Source organism: Buceros rhinoceros, unplaced genomic scaffold (assembly GCF_000710305.1).
Source record: "Buceros rhinoceros silvestris isolate BGI_N320 unplaced genomic scaffold, ASM71030v1 scaffold7366, whole genome shotgun sequence".
Classification (NCBI taxonomy): domain Eukaryota; kingdom Metazoa; phylum Chordata; class Aves; order Bucerotiformes; family Bucerotidae; genus Buceros; species Buceros rhinoceros.
In genome coordinates this window covers 22,732-38,849 of record NW_010416871.1, presented here as the reverse complement: position 1 = coordinate 38,849, position 16,118 = coordinate 22,732, and the positions used below count along the sequence as shown (strand labels likewise).

General features: G+C 43.4%; 1 protein-coding gene across 1 annotated transcript in view; it reads left to right on the top strand.

Moving 5' to 3' along the window:
• The window catches only part of AGBL1 (ATP/GTP binding protein-like 1), a gene marked incomplete at its 3' end in the record, with an annotated part of 142,049 nt that extends 127,283 nt beyond the window's left edge, over nucleotides 1–14,766 (top strand). The window contains exon 18 of the mRNA XM_010137966.1: nucleotides 14,606–14,766. Coding sequence (XP_010136268.1) covers nucleotides 14,606–14,766 — 161 coding nt within the window. The remainder of the gene's footprint in view (nucleotides 1–14,605) is intronic.
• Between the last annotated feature and the right edge of the window lie 1,352 nt (nucleotides 14,767–16,118).

The following is a 16,118-nucleotide window of genomic DNA, read 5'->3' as shown; positions in this document are numbered from 1 at the left end:
GCAGTGAAGTTGGTCTTAATTTAGCTGTAGTCAGGGTGTTGTAACATCCTCCATATTGAGGAGTCTGGGAGAAAGCTGAATATATGCCAGCCTCCATCAACATCGTGGTCCTTGTTGTCTGAGATGTCCTCAACATCAGGGCTGAGTGCAAAGGACTGTAGAGCTGAAGTTGAGAGGACAGGCAGGCTTATTTCATCTAGTAATAGATAGACAGGTTGAGGGATGGGACCAATTTCTCTTGTCCAAGCTACAGCTCCTGCACTGTTGCTCATCTGGAGTTGATATGGACAGTTTGGAGTGCCTGTATATTAGAATTAAGGCTAATATTGTGGTTTAAGCCTAAACCGAGGACAGCCAGTGATAACAATGGGAAAAACAGAGTTACTACCAGATATTTTTCCTTGCCAGCCAAGGCCCTATCCCACTGCTGCTAAGCAAGGTGAGCAGGCCAGGCCTGTCAAGGATGGTCATGTTCAACCAAGAGCCCAGGTCATCAGAAATGCCCATGGTGATGAAGCAGGTCCAAGGCCAAGCCAGGAACACAAGCCAGTGAATAAGCTTTGGGCCCAGTGATGGTGTCTGGTGTCAGCCCAGCAATCACCTGGCAGGTCCATAGTGACAAGGCAGGTCCAAGGTGAAGCCAGGAAGTTGGTCCATGGGTCAGAGTCCAGACTGATGGGATCTTTAGGCAAGATTAATGGTCAGATACATTTGTTGGTTTTGCTTGGGAGGCAAAAATGGATTCAAGTTCTCAGTTGCTGTAATAACAGCTATTCTCATAAAAACAAACATCCTTCAACGTTGCATCCATCTCCACCAGCCTGGAGTACCACCACTCTCCTGAAGTCGTGGCTTTTTGGCCCTCCTGTTGTCTGAAAGCCTGTGGTTGTGTGTCATCTTCCTGATCCTGTCCAGATTCCACCCCATCTGTCCCTGCTGCGTGGGGACAACAGCAGCTCTCTCTCCACCTTGCATTCTGCCATCCAGCTGCACCCACAGACTGGAGATTCTGTGTTAGTGACAGTGGTCTTAGAGGCTTGCTGGACCTGTCTGTCCTCAGCCTGGTACTCAAGAAGCTGGAAGTGAATCTGCTGTATGACAGACATGAAGGAATCCAGGCTCCCCAGAGTACAGGAATGGGCAGCTAATCTGTTGGAGGGAAAGACTTGGTCTAAGGAGCAAGGGCAGAATCAGGGGGTGACTGAAGCTCTGCCTGCTGGCCGGCTCTCAGCAGCAGTTCTGTCATTTTGTCTGAGTGAGTTTCATGTATTGCTGTTGTTTTATTACACAAAATACAAATTCTTCTTAAAACTGACTCTTTTCTTTGGTTTTGGGGTGAGAGTGTTTTTTTCTGAAACTTAATCTTTATTTCCTGTTAGTCTCTGATTATATTTTTTTAGAGCGTGGCAGAATGCCAGGTTAATATCTGCAAACAATTTTGTTCCTAGCAGTGCGAAGTGAAGTGTGAGAGGTAAAGAGACTTGTAAGCTCTCTCCCTTGCTCTGCCAATGCCCTTGATGAGGTGCCTTTGACTAGGTTACTCCTCCTCTGATTCAGCATCCCTGTTTGCAGCTTGCAGCACTGCTCTCCTATTTCCCCCAGGGTATCCTGCGATTAATTGAGGGATGTATCTAAATGGCTTTAGCATGCAAGCCGAAAGTCACCAGGGATAAAGCTGTTTCTAGGGCAGGAATAAAGGTCAAGCCCTTGCTGACATCGTTGTCTTGATTAATTAATACACTGATCTCTATAACTCCTCTTCAGCAAATATAATTTGGCCTCATCCCTTGTTCATTTTTCTGTGACTTAGCTTTGAGAGAGCTAATGAAAAAACTGAGGTGAAAAATAATGCTTCTCACCATACTCCTCTCCCCTCAACCAGCCCTATGCCTTGTTCACCCCTTGGCATCTTTTGCCCTTGCTTATCTGAGGGCTTTTCAGGGAAGTCCCCTGGCCAGTTAAATGACTCTTCGCTGGATACCAAAACAGATTTATCCCTCAATTAGAGATTTGAGGAGTGATATCTAATTACTTGAATTTCTAGGAAAACAGTGTATGGAATTGACTGAAGGGGGAGAGTTACATTTGATACTATTTTCCTGTGGCTATTTCATATGGGGAAGTGCAAGACCAATGCTAGAAAATGTTAGGGAGCCTTTGTGAAGCAGATGAAGCCTGTGGAAGGGCTGAGCAGTCATCTGTGACTGCAGGAAGGTAGTTTGGATTCTGTGACTGATACAGCCCTGGGGCTCAACACTTCAGGACAGCCGCTTTTGAACACAGAGACTGTCCAGGATCTATTGGGGCTGCTACCAGCATCAGAAGTTGCAGCAGGGCTTGGAGGGAAGCAGAAGAGTGAGTGAATATGTGTGATGAAGCTCAGTGAACCGAACCATCCTTGGATAAACAAGAGGGAATATTCCCTTCAGGTTGCTACCTAGTGGGAAATCAAAGAAATGAAGAAAATCTCTCGTTGTCTCCTGTTCAGCTCTTTGTTCCGGTTTGTTGTACTTTCCATTCCTCCGTGATTACGTCCATGTCTCAGTCAGGTATTGTTTTCTGCTTGAGCTGGGAACATTCCCTAAAGCTGTTCTGAGTCCACAATACTCTCATTCTCTTTTTCCAGGCCAATTTTAGACTGAATTTTGGCAGATTATACAAGTGCAGAATGTTTACTGTCCTGTCTTACATCATCATTTTCCTGTATCATTTATTTTTCCTCTGACAGATTTTTAACACTGTCAGTCTAATATGCAGCAGAGGTTGAAGTGTATTACCATAATGTAGTGCATTGTGGGTAATCCCATGCAAATTGTTCTGTGGAGAGTCATGCTAAATTATGTTCTCGCAGAAAAAACAAAGGCTTTTTTTTTTTTTAAACTGTTAGTTCTTTGGATTTCAGAGCAGCTGCCAGAGGCACAGGTTTAAGCCAGTTCTTTGACATTCAGCACCATGTGCAGTGATGCTCCTCCTCGCAGGACACTGCTGAAAGGATGGAGTTGTGCACTTTAGTGGGTTTTCTGTATGTGTGTCTCTGATGTTTAGTTTTAAAACATTGATAGGTTGTCAAAGGAAAAATCTGAGTGAATGTTGGAGTGGCATAGCAAAGAGAATTGTGTCTCACTGCTTTTTCCAACTCCATTGTACGAACACCTACAGGAAACATCAATCTTTATGAACTTAAAGGGCATTAGATGTCTCTTGGAAGTGGCAGAACTGATAATACATAGTTTTGTTTTTATATCTTTGTCGTTTTTCATTCTTTATTTCCAAGGTCATTTGCTAGGAAACCGGCTGCATTGTTCCTCCAAAAGTCTGTATACTTCTCCAAACTGAAGCAGTAATCCTCCTTTGGACAGAACTCTTGATTGTAGTAGAAATGATTGCAATGTCACAAACAGAGGATTATCATTTTTCATAGAAATCATAAAAGCAGGTTGAAAAGCACTCCTAAGAAAAAGGCAGCTTGTTCTTATGCAAATTTTCTCAGGTGGTACGGCTGCAAGATGAGAAATCCTGAAAGCCTGTAATCTGGAGTCAGCATCTTCTCTGCTGATAAAAGTTGCCTGCTTTGCTGTGAATGGTCAGTAGTTTTCAAAGACTCAGAGACATTTAGATTACTGTTACAAGGCTGTCTGCTTCTCATCTGATGCTCTAGCAGGTGAAGCATTTATCAGCTGCTAGGCATTTGTTTCCTGCTGGTCTCCATCTCTGAAAAAGCCTATGTGGAAAATCCATGGCAGAACAAGGGGAAATGTAAAACTGTTTTTTGAGTCACGTCAGTTATCCCCCTTGCTAGAGAATGCTGCCTTCTCCTCACCTTAGCTCTGTCTCTCTGTTTCCCTTTCTCCAGTCTGTTCCTTACAGACTAACTGATACTCCTTCTTGGTAAATAAGCCCAAATGTCTAAAATCAACTGTGTGCTGTGGTCAGTTCCTCATGGACAATTGCCACAGGTTCATCTCTCCTAGAAGTAATATAAGTAGAAGCTTTGGTTTTGATTTCCATTTTTGTTTTTCTTTTAATAATGCTTTTTCCAGACAAAACTGAGGTGAAAATATCCATCAGCCATCTTAGTGGCTGTCAGTTTATTTTATACCACTGAACAAGTGGGATGGTGATAAAATGAGCCTTTGGATTCTGCAGACCTGTAAGCCCTGGTTAGCGGTTGATGGCAATTGTGTCACCTGAAAGAACTTCCGTGCTGTCTGATTTCTGACTGTGGAGTCCGCATTTCTGGGACTCATCACAGGATGTCCTTCCTAACCCAACCTCTTAATGAACTGATCAGTAACTTAACCCTTGGCCATCTGGTAACATCTCCTTTTGCCCCAGCTTTCTCATGTACTCTTTAATTCTTTACGTGGTATTATTGTGTTACACGTTTGTTTCGTGAACCCATATTAAATCAGAGAGGGATCAAAGAGGGTCCTGCAGTACTTTCTCCAGTATTACCCTCAGTGTTATCAGCCGTTCTCTAGGTTGCTAGTACGGAGTATTCAAAAGAAAGGGAAAAAAGAAACTGTCACACTTTCACCATTATTGTCCGTTTTTCTGTTAAATGTGGCAAGCAGCAAGAAGGGTCTTGTGTCAGAATGGTTACATTGACACCTGTAAGGAAACAGCCAACAAGCTCCTTGCTTGTACTCCCATCCTTCAGCTTCAAAGGGAGTGGTTACCAGGCTGGGGGAAGCCTCTCCTCTGCAGTGTATCTTTCCTCTCTGATCTGAGCTGGGCATAGATGTCTTTTGTGCATTGCCACATGCCTTTGGCTTGGAAAATCAATGACTCCTTTGTTGTTTCAGAACTGTTAATACAATAAATTGTAGAATCATAGTTGCTTCCCGTCACTGATCATGAGAGTGATAGGTGGGGAGACCAGCTTTGATGGTGTTTGCTGAGGATGACCAAAGAGAATTTGTGATATGAAAAAAGAGAAATTAGCCTAGGGGGAATCATTTATAATTTAGGAAAAATGTCTCAGGTAGCTCTTGAATTGTACCAGCATAAGGGGATGGACACACAGCACATGAAAGGTTAGAGTAATGAATATTGAAATGGGAGAGGAAGGTGCAGAGCTGTAGATGGGCCTGTGCCCTTACCTCTCACCCGTGGGTTGCTGTGTGAGGACCTATGAAAAGTAAGTTTTTAAGGAGACCAACACACAGAGAGTCTCAGGATAATCTCTTCTGATGATGTGCACATTCTGCTGTGGAAGCTGGCATGTGGCATGTGATGTGATCAAGGCAGGAAAACCACCACCAGGTGGAAGCTCTGCTCTGAGGCCATTGGCAGAAGATCTTGGAGAAAACGGGTGATTTTGTGGAGAGCGGGGTTAGATCTGGAAGAAGAAAGTATGCTTCAATGCATGATCAAAAGGCTCTGGAAGATAATATGGGACCCTCAGGACTGGAATAATAAGAGATTGTGTAGGGTGAGATTTGGATGCATTCTGGAGCTATTTGTGCTGTCCTGTAGCCACGAGTTTGTTGGCAGAGCCAGGATGGGAACAGAGTGGGATGCCATGGGACCATGCTGGCTCCTTTATACATGAAGAGAATGCTTGCATGTTGTCTGCTGTGTTATTTTATATTTGGCTAAGGTTACAACTCACAGAATCAGATGAAGCTCAGGTTTTGTTCCTGTAGGAGTTGTAAGGAAACTATAGAACAGAGGATTTGAACTACTAAAAGAAATCATTAGAAATGGCCAGCTGACTAGATAGCGGACTGTCTGAACCATGTATAACAAGGTGCTAATTATAATTCCTCATGTTTGAAAACTTATTCCATGGAATGAGAGAACAAGCACCGGGAGACAGAGATGAGGAAATACAGTGCAGTGACTGAGAGTGTTAATAGTGCCTTGATAATACGGTGGAATTTTTTTCAAAGAGGTAAGGGGATTGGAGGATGAAGGAGAAATGGTGTATAAAGTTTCATTGATGGCTTTCAAGGGTGAACCAAGACTAATTTTCATGCTGATTGGATTTATGGTCATCCTAGATGAGCCAGAGCTGGGGGAAAAAAAAAAAAAGAGCTTCCTGCATAAAATGGCATCAAGAATTTTGGGGAGTTATGGAGCGAGACGCAAAAGTACTGTTTGTGTAGTCAAAACCTTGTTAAAAGCCTGGAAAAAATAGGTAGGATACAGAAGGCATCCTTGGGATGGAAAGAAATTGATAGCAACTTGACTCCAACTAGCGTTCTGTGAATTGGTGCTGGTCAATATAATTCTAATGACTGGAAGGAAAGGAAAACAGTAAGATAAGATTTACCGTTTGCAGCTGATACAAATTACACAGTAGGAAGGAGGACTGAAAGACTGTGGGTACTAGAATGGAAGATGAAACATAGGCAGTGGCAGGGTAAAATGTGTTTGAAGGAATAGTTTAAAGTATTCAGACACATGGCTGGGCTCTGAATTAGTTCTAACCATTCAGGAAAACGTAAGTAGCTATTATAAAGACAGCTTGATAAAGATGTCTGTGCCATGTGCAGCAGCAGCAATAAAGGAAGAAGTGAATAAGATGCCTGCATGTGTGAAGAAAGAGGTGGACTTGGAAGGTGTTATAGCATCCCTATAGCCGTCAAAGATGATGCCTCCTGTGGAGTGCGGAGTTTGTTATGGGTCATTTCTTTTGTAAGAGAGAAGGCAGTGATAAAAAGGGGCTAGAGGGAGCACATGAAAGTGTTTAGTAGCCTGGAAGGCAGCTTCAATACGGGGAAAGCATTAGGGATGCTGGAGCTATTGAGTTACAAAGGGAGGGAATAAAGCGTTACAGTGCAGAGAGCACAGCAGTGTGCAGAAGGAACACTGAGCGCTGTGTTGGGGAGAGGTTTTGCAGTGGTGTGGATGTTTGGCGGCAGCGTAGCAGGAAGCAGGCTGGCCTCTCTGTGGGGTTCTCCTCTGCATAACATTGCTGCCAGGCCAAGACGGTTTCACAGGTCTGCTAGTCTCCATAATGTGCTAGTGTGGGAGCAGAGTGCTGGAGGTTGTGGGGCAGAGGGTTATCAGGCTGGAGCAACAGGGCTGGTGTCTGGGTCCTGCTGTGTTGGCGTCTCACTGAATCTACTCCAGCATCTCAGTCCCTGTGTTGGTGCAAAAGTGAGAGGTCTATGACCCTGAGGTCTCGTTTTGGACGGGGGGAAGAAGCACGCTAGCCTTGCTGTGTCCTTTTGGTCAAGACATATTTTCATCACCTCTGTGATGGGAAGAATAGCATCTATTTTATTGGGGTGAGAGGGAAAGGCAGTAAGGTTTCCTCTGTTGCGGTTTATAGCACAGTGAATTTTAAGATACAAACTGCTTTGGAAGATCCCAGTATTGTTAATTTAAATACTTTAAAGCCACACAGAAAAATAACAAGGCATCATGTAATATAATAGAAGGATAAGTATTATATCCTTGTATTGAAATGAAATTAAGATGCAACAATTGATTCTTTCTGTTAACAATTAACCTGGGGATTCCCATAGCAGATGACATTATGAAGACAAATACCTGATTAAGATTTTTTAAAGTGGGTTAGACACTTTATGAATAGCATCTGCATTTACGTTACTCAGAATAAAACTAAGTATCATAAATCCTTTTGTTCCAAGGCATGTGGTGATCACCAGCCAGGATTAGAAGTTTATTTTACACTTATGGTGAAATATGGACAAACTGGGTAAATTCATAGCTGAAAATAAGGCTTGGGTGGGCCTAGACTCTGGTCACTTTTCTGTGCACTGAAGTCAATTATACAAGCAAACTTTTAAGTGGAAGTAGAGAGGGAGGAAAAGTGATCCAGGGATTAGACTGCCAATTTAGGACTTGCAAAATTTCAGCTTCTTGCTTTCCCACACTGCTTTTAAGAGCTAATTCATTTGACACAAATTCTGAGACATTCTTGAAGCCCCACCTCACTCTTAATCTTTAGATACCTCAGGCTATAACCAGCCTGTGACTTTTTCCAGGTTTCACAGTACTCAGCTGGAAAAAGTATGTATATGAGAGAAAGTCCTGGACAGACTACTGATGAATTTCAAGGCATCATCAGATGGGGTGATACCAGTTAACCTGTTGCAAATACAGGGAGTATGGAGAAGAAAGGTCTTTCTTGAATAAAGAACTCAATTTTCACCAATGAACAGTGACCGCTTTCTTCCCTCATACCGCCACAGGATCTCTGCATGACTTTACGTGAACAGTTCCCTGTTTGCCAAGTAGGAGGCTTAAGTATCCTGGAGCAGCATTGTTTTCATTTAGGAATTAGCATGGGGGTGTTGGTGGGTTTTATAGCCTTGCCCGTGGTTTTTGTTAACTCTACTATCAAAAGCTTGCCTTCTGGATTGTCACTTCCAAGAGTCTCCTCTTCATCAGCTGGTGCAGGCAGATCTCTCCTCCCCAGAACTGTACAGTCCGTAGATCAAAACTTGAGACACTCCTGACACCATCACTGTGAAACAATCCAGATCCTTCCATAGTGCTCAGCTCCGGCCTGGCATATCATTCACTCAGCATCTTGAGTTCTGTCGAAAAGACACTGTGGGACAAGTCAAAAGATTGCTCAGTGTCTGCAAAGCAAGGGATAATCTGTTGATGTTAGTCCAGGTCCATCCAGAATCTAAAAACAAATCAGTAGCATGTCAGACATGGTAATGAATGAGGCAGAAAACTCTTGTACTACTGACCTTTATTGGAAAGCAAGAGCTCTGCAAAGAATAGCATCTCCTTATGTGGTTAGTCTGCATAGCGGGGAAATAACCTCATTTCTCTCTTTTTGTTCCAAACATGATCACCCTTCACAATCACGGCCCACAAAAAAACCAGGTATAGTCTGTCCTTGTGCTATTCAAGAATCGATCTGGCAAAGCTGGGCTTTCTGGTACCCTGTGTCACCTTCAGTCTCTCATGGCCATGCAGAACAGCTGTTACAGCATCCAATGGACGTTGAGTTATTCCGCGTTCCAACTAGTGTGCAATCTTTGGGGAAGGGTGAAGTGAAAGCCACTGCTGTGCCCGTCCTGGATAGTATGCGATTAGTTGACATAGTGTGTGAGACAGAGTGACATAGCAGTGTGTGGGAGAGAGTGGCCAAGCAAAGTAGCTAGCTGAGGTTAGCAAGTGGAATGCTAATATAATTTCTTTGGCTCTCCAACACGTGATGAGCTTGCCACATACTGAGGATGGAGTCATTCATGGGGGCTGATTAAGGAAGGGAAAAAGGACACTGAGGGAGGAGCAGAGAAGGAGAAGCTGAGGAGGGAGAGTGGAAGGAAGAGGGACAGGGAGACAGCTCTGGAAATACTGTGAAGGAAAGGTGTGGAGATGAGAATGGCAGAGAAATAGCTAGTCAGCACAGTGGAAGAGAGGAGGAAACTCTTACCCTTAGCAGACCTGGAGAATTCATGATCTAAATAATGGTTTTTGTGGAGAACCTGGCCACAAGATTTTGTTTGCTAAATCCCCAGTTCTCCTATGAGCAGGTTGTTCGGGACACCTACTCACTCCATTCCTTGAGCGATGTTGCCCGTAACATACATTAACCAGGGAAACAGCCCATTTGAATGATTAAAACAATAACCACTTCCTTGCTTCTTTACTCAAGAAGTTTGCTCAGCCAAAACACCAGCTGAGTTCAACAGAAGTTTTGTGAGGAGGTTCAAAGCAAGCTAGGCATTGTTGCCTCGCCATGTGGCCCAAGCACCAGATGTAATGAGGACAGGCGTTCAGACTACAGTACACCTTTCCAAGGGTGAGAAGGGGTAGAGGTTTCCATTAGCTTTCTTCTTGCTATCGTTCCTCTGTATCAGCATCCACTGACCTCAACCCCTCCTTCTTTCTCATCCTTTTATCTCTCCCATCCTTTTATCTTGTCTCTAACTCCAGCCCCTCTCGTCTTTCTTTCTAGAAATTCCTGCTAGCCTATTTTTTTTCTTGCATCTTCAGCCTTTTCTGCTTGCTTAATCCTCTTGAAATCTTTTGGCCTGAATTCTGATTGCCGTTCCCTCCACTTCATCTGTTTTGCATGCCATACCTGCTGCTTAGGGATCTCTGAGGCCTGAGAAAATCTGGCTTATTTCCTACTGTCCTAGTTGTCTAAATAGCCAGTTCCCCAGCATGAGTCTGCATACTTTCATTCACAGGGGTTGAAAGGACTGTAACCTTCACAGCTGGCCCAGGCTAAAATTAAGGCTGCAGACACCAGGCAACAAGTCCTTCATCTGGCTCCCTGGTTTATCCTCTAGAGCCTTCAAATGGTTTCTATTAGTATTCTGAGGGAGAGCTCAGTGATGGAATTAGTGAGAAACCAGACTGTCAATTTATTTATACCCAGCCTTAGGACATAACCATTGTGCATGTGTAAAGCTATTGAGATGCAGAGAATATTCTGTAAGTCCGTGTGTATGTGTTGACTGGAAGTGAGTTTGCAGGGAAAAGCTGTTGCCCCAAGGCTTGAAGAGTGACCAAAAGTGGGAGAGGCTGCTGAAGTGGCCGTGCTGCATGCCGAAGATCCTTTTGAGGAAGGAACTGATCCCTCCAAAATATTCTGTCTACTTGTGTTTATTAGTATCTTCCAACTCTAATTTTATTGTAGCTCTAGTTACCGTCTTAGAGAAATTTCTAATTTAATTTCTGGAGTCCTTCCACCTCCTTCAACAATATCTGTGTTATGAAACTATTGCTGCCTTTGGCTGCAGGAGTATTTAAAGCATATGAGTAATTAATAACAAAGTTTTTCCATTGCATTGTTAGTCTGTGAAGGATTCTGAGGGTGAGTTGAGAGATGTTGGAAACATTTAGTTGTGAATATTCATTTGATGCATCAGAGCTGAGTATGAATGAACTTTTTTCTGGTATGATTTGATCCATTTTGTTTAGGAAATTTTTTTTGACAACGTCATGGCCAAATGATAAGTCAAGGAATAACTTTTTTTCCTGCTACCCAGTTTCCTAATACAGTGATGGCGACAACAAAGAGATGCAGGTAAGCATCCGACTGTCCCAGCAATTATGCTAGCAACAGTTTTGGCAGAAAAGGCAAGAAATTATTTGGCTTAACTAAACCAAGAGTTCATAGACTAAGTGTCTGTTTCATTCATCTGACTATGTCACCTACCTCTGGAATTTTTTTCTTCCCGTGAAAAATAAATATATCCAAAACTTGGACTGTTAAGAGGTGTCACCTCTTCCCATGCTGTCTCACATATGAAATTGCAAGAAGAGATTAGGAAAAGTTGTTTAGTTCTATTATCTCTACAATAGCCAGGAAACAATTAACTCATTATCCCTTAACATGATGCCTGCAAAAGATGGCATGGTAGGGCCTGTGGGACTACTTTGTATTGCACGGTAGAGCATGGTGCATCAAGCTAATGCTGGTCTAGACTGGTATTTTCGTGTAACAGAGAGCAGAAACTGTGCGGAGATGTGACCCCATTAGCCTGTCTCTGAGGCTGGACTAATTAGAACTGAGGAGCTTGTCTGGTGCTTTCTGGTGTAGAGAAAGTGTTGCCTGCTTCAGAATTCACTTAGATTCTGCTGTCTTGGAAGACTTTGCACCATGCTCCACTGCTCACGTGGATGAGTCCAGAGGAGGACAGAGCTGTTGTGCTAGAGAGAAAGATGGGGTCACTGAGAATCCAGACTGGCAGGACACTGCAGGGGAGGTGCTGTCAGGTAGAGCAGCTTCCTCCTGTACAGCTGTGGCAAACAGACCGTATGCTGTCACTACGTGTAAGAACAAGGTAGCTTCACTACCATGGAGGTGTGCTTCCTACTGGCTTCTCAGCCAAAAAAAGGTGCACCGCTTCTACTGTTCTTCTTTTCTTTCTTGCATTTCTTGTAGAAAATTTTCACAAGTCTGGGTTGTAAACATAATCTCAAACTGTGTGTGCTGCACAACTGCAAGGGAAATGCCTGGAGACCAGGCTTCCCTTTCCCTAATGCAAGTAGGACCAATTATTGACCGCTACACCACCTCCTGGCATTGCTGGCAGATGCCATCAGTAACACTTGTTTGATGTGTCAGTCCTGTCAACTGCTTCAGTTTAACGGTAGTCCTGCTATGTACCTCCAGTCCATCCTCTGCTGAGAGCTGAGGAGGGAGGAAGGAGAGGGAGAGAATTACCTGAGTTAAAAAATGTCTGTCTGTGTTTGAAGTGAATAGCGTATGTTAACAAGTAATCCTTTAGCTGAGGTTTCCAGCTGTTACTCCTGAGCTGTCTGGTATCAAAGCAGTATGGGTCCATCGCAGAGCAGCTAACTTCAGTGCATGAGAAATTACTGTCTGAGGCTTCTGAGGTATGTTATAGTTTTATTATTATTATTTCTCTGCTCATAGTTTCTTAAGGCCTCTTCATATCCTGCCTAAAGCTCCAGGGAATCATAAAGCCACAGGCTGAGTTTTAGCGCAGTCACTATTCACATCTCCTGGATTGATAGGTATTTAGGATGTTGCCTTGATCTTGGAAGCAACACCCTAAGATGCACCCCAGGGAAAGCCGTGAGATGTTCTTTGTGGTTTTTGCCCCAATAAAATAACTCTTTAGCTGTGGAAACAACACGTTTTTGCTCAGAAATGTCACTACGGCCTGCTGATTGTAACTCTGCCACACTAAAATGTCTGAAGTCTTTTAAACTAAAATAATAAAACATTTAGGAATGTATGCAGAGCTGCTAAGCACTCACATTGTTTTGCATTAATGACCCCTGGTTCCCATAAACTTTCCCTCTGTTTTCTTACTATTATTAATTATTGCTACAGTTCATTGTACCTGGATGTGGCTTGGCAAAGCTTGCAGTGGAGATTAATAGGATGGAGAGAAGAAATGGTGTCAGAGATTTGCCCGCTGTGATAGAAACACTTAAGAGACTGTTCTGAGAGCAGAAGTCAGTTCTCCAAAGGCCCTGCCTAGCTCTGAGGCTGTGTTTACTCAGAGTGTGTGTGTGTGTGTGCTGTTCTGGACAGGTCCTGTGCTCACCCACTTGTCTGGCCAGTGTGTGTTTGAGCTCTGTATTATTTTGCAAGTTGATCATCGTACTTACAGAGTCATGCTTTGCTCACAGAGCCTCAGAAAGGAAACAGAATTACATCTTCTTTACTATAGGAAAATATATTTGTTATCAGATAGGGTATTTGTAATGGCAGGTTGCATTTGCATCTGCTGGACCTGTTAGAGATGAAGTGGTAGTTTTCATCCTGCCCAACTAAGTTCATGTCCTCTAAAAAAAATGCACAAAAAAAAAAAAAAGAAAAGCTAGGCTTTGCAAGAGAGCTGCAGAAGTTTGTGAGAAGTCTCTTCTTTCTTCAACATACCTGTATGGTTTTGTCTCAGAAATAATCTTTCAGCTCTATAGAGCTGCTCAGACCCAAGGATCCTAAGGCACTTTACAAATGCAGCAACTTTATGCAGGAAAAAAACACAACAAACCCAAAATGAGCATGAGATCAGAGCTCAGCCTGCTGTCATAGTTTACCAGAACACGTACGGCTTCATTACCCATAAGATGTCCACTAACAAATACCTAGTAGAGAGTCAAGCACGGGCTGTGCTGACCTGGAGCTCACACCGTGCATAGGGCTAGTGCCAGGACCGAGAGCGTGGGCTCCTGGGAGTTTCTAAGGAAACAGTCTTGGAAATGGAGCCGGAGCTCTCGTCACAAGGCTGGCTGCAGAGATGTTGTGTGCTGCAAAAGCGCGTATGACTGATATTGGCAGAGGCAGCCGTTGTTCAGCAATTGATTCAACCCCTGATGTGTTAGCATTAAAGAGTACACGTGATGTGTTCCCTAAATGCCGAAGATGAGGGATTTTGCAGTTTCTTTTAGTATATCTGAGCTTTGTTTGTCTCCTGCCCTCTCACTGCTTTCTTGAATCCGCCATCGATTACACTGATTTACTCATATGCAGGGCCTTGGTGTGTGCCTTCTTTGCTAGATCTTTATTTTATTTTTTTAATTAGTGAAAAAACAAACACAGACTATTCATAACTGGGGCTCTTCCAAGTGAGGATCCATAGCTTGGAGGAGTCCTCCTTTGAAAGATGATGTTGATAATCCAAACTCAGTTTGTGCTCCTCTGTCTCTGCCAGAGACACATCAGCTTTTAATAGACTGAGAAATTCCTTGGAGGTGTTTGTTATTTTGCAATTACTTTGCAATTGATTTTCTTAAAAAACAATTGATAACTTGTTAAAGATCTCTTCCCTCTCTCTCTCTGCCCCCCAGCTTCCTTTTTTATCTTTGCCACTGCCCAGTGTTTACAATCATAGGACCTATTTTTTTCCCCATTGCTTAGGGAGATGACTCATCTACAGAGAGAAAGAAAAAATGAATCCTAATGATTTGTAAAAGTCAGATCCTCCCTCCTGAGGTCTGAGACTAATTTTTATGAAGACTTATTCTGCAAATGTAGTTTGCCTCCGTTTCCCTGATTGTAAAATGGAGGCTACTTTCTGTAGGGGAAATTTCCATATGTAGCGAACGTGAATGAACCCCTAATTCAGAGTGAAAGAAGGAACACCAGGAGTTGTCTTTCTGCAAAACAAGCCTGACTCTTTCCACACTCCTGTGAAACGCACACTCAGCACAGCAACTTTCTGCCTCTCTCACTCAGGGCCTGCAGCTGGGAACTCAAGAGCTGGAGGAGATGGGAAGCAAGTTTTGCCTTGGTTTGCTCATTCTGCACCTCAAATCCCTGCCCTGCAGCAAGAAGGTGATGGCGCAGGCAGCGCTCCTGCTGGATCTGGAGGAGGAGATAACAGACCGGGCACAGAGGTCAGTGGTAGTAGCCTTCAGAGAGTTCTGTAGGAATCGGGTTGGTGGGAATATGTTTTGCGTTTAAATCTGCTGAAATGGACCCTCCTTATGGCCGAATTTGCATCTTGGGAACTGGAGTGTATTGAGTGTGATCGGAAAGAAGACATGACTAACTCCCAAAGAAAGCATTCTATGCCCTGCAGCCATCCACGTGGGTAAAAAAGGTGAAAGAAAATAACCTGATATCTGTTCTCCAGTGAATTTCCATTTTCCTATCAAAACTGACTACTGGAGCATAGGGATGGTACTGCCCCAGAAAATGCAGCAGCAGGAAGCGCTTTCCTGATCACTGGAGTGCCAGGTAGTGTTCTGTCCACCTCATAACCTCCATGCAGAGGATCTCTTACAAGAAAGACACTCTCTAAGAGCTGCAGAGTAGGGAGCGAATACTGCAGATCGAAAAAAGGGCTTTGGTGGAATGATTTAGAAACTGTAGGCCAGATTCTGCAAAGGTACTCCCAAAAATTCCCCTTCTCCTCACTGAAATGAGTCCTGCAGGCATTTAGAGCATGAACTTGTGACTTTTTGATGGATAAGTCATTGTCACAATCCCAGTGATTATTTAGAAGGTGTTTTTCCACATTGCAAAATAAATTTATTTGCTTCCTGCATTCAGTGATATGTATTTCGGTGAGGTTGTCCCTCTCTGACTACACAGGGAATTTGGCTTGGGTAAACGTCAGAGTACGGGACTCTCCAGCTTGAATTAGTGATGAAGCAGAAGTCTATTATTCTTTCTAGCCTCTGTCACTCGTTACTGCTATGTACAAGCACATATGCTTGCAATAATGTTTTTCCAAGACAAATGGAGAAAGAAAACTTAGTGATGTGATATGATTTGAAGCTCCCCAATGGCTTTGTCATCAAAGAGCGCTCTCAGCTTCATCAATGAAAAGCAAGTTTTTCAGTTGCAGAAATGCTCCCGTAATTTATAGCAGGCTTCCAGCCTTCCCCCTGCAGGAATACTTACCCGACATTACCACCACCTGTTCCTCGTGCCGAAAACCGTTCTTACAAGCTTGTTCGTGGTTTTTAATGTTTGTGAGGGACAATGAAAAAAGAGGGCTAACCAAAGAGACATTGCTTTGGGTTAGCTGTCCTCGCTTGTACATGTAAACATACAAATGAAGCAATTAAGGCGTACGCTAAACACCATCCATGTTGCGGACAGCTATCCGACAAATCATTGGTGTGTCATTAGAGAGAGCTGCTGAAGCCTGGCTAGGCTGGTTTGGAGATATAAATCAAACTCTCGCTTTCAAACTGGAGCTAGGAGGGCCTTTGTGTGAAAATAGCTTCTCTTATGGGAA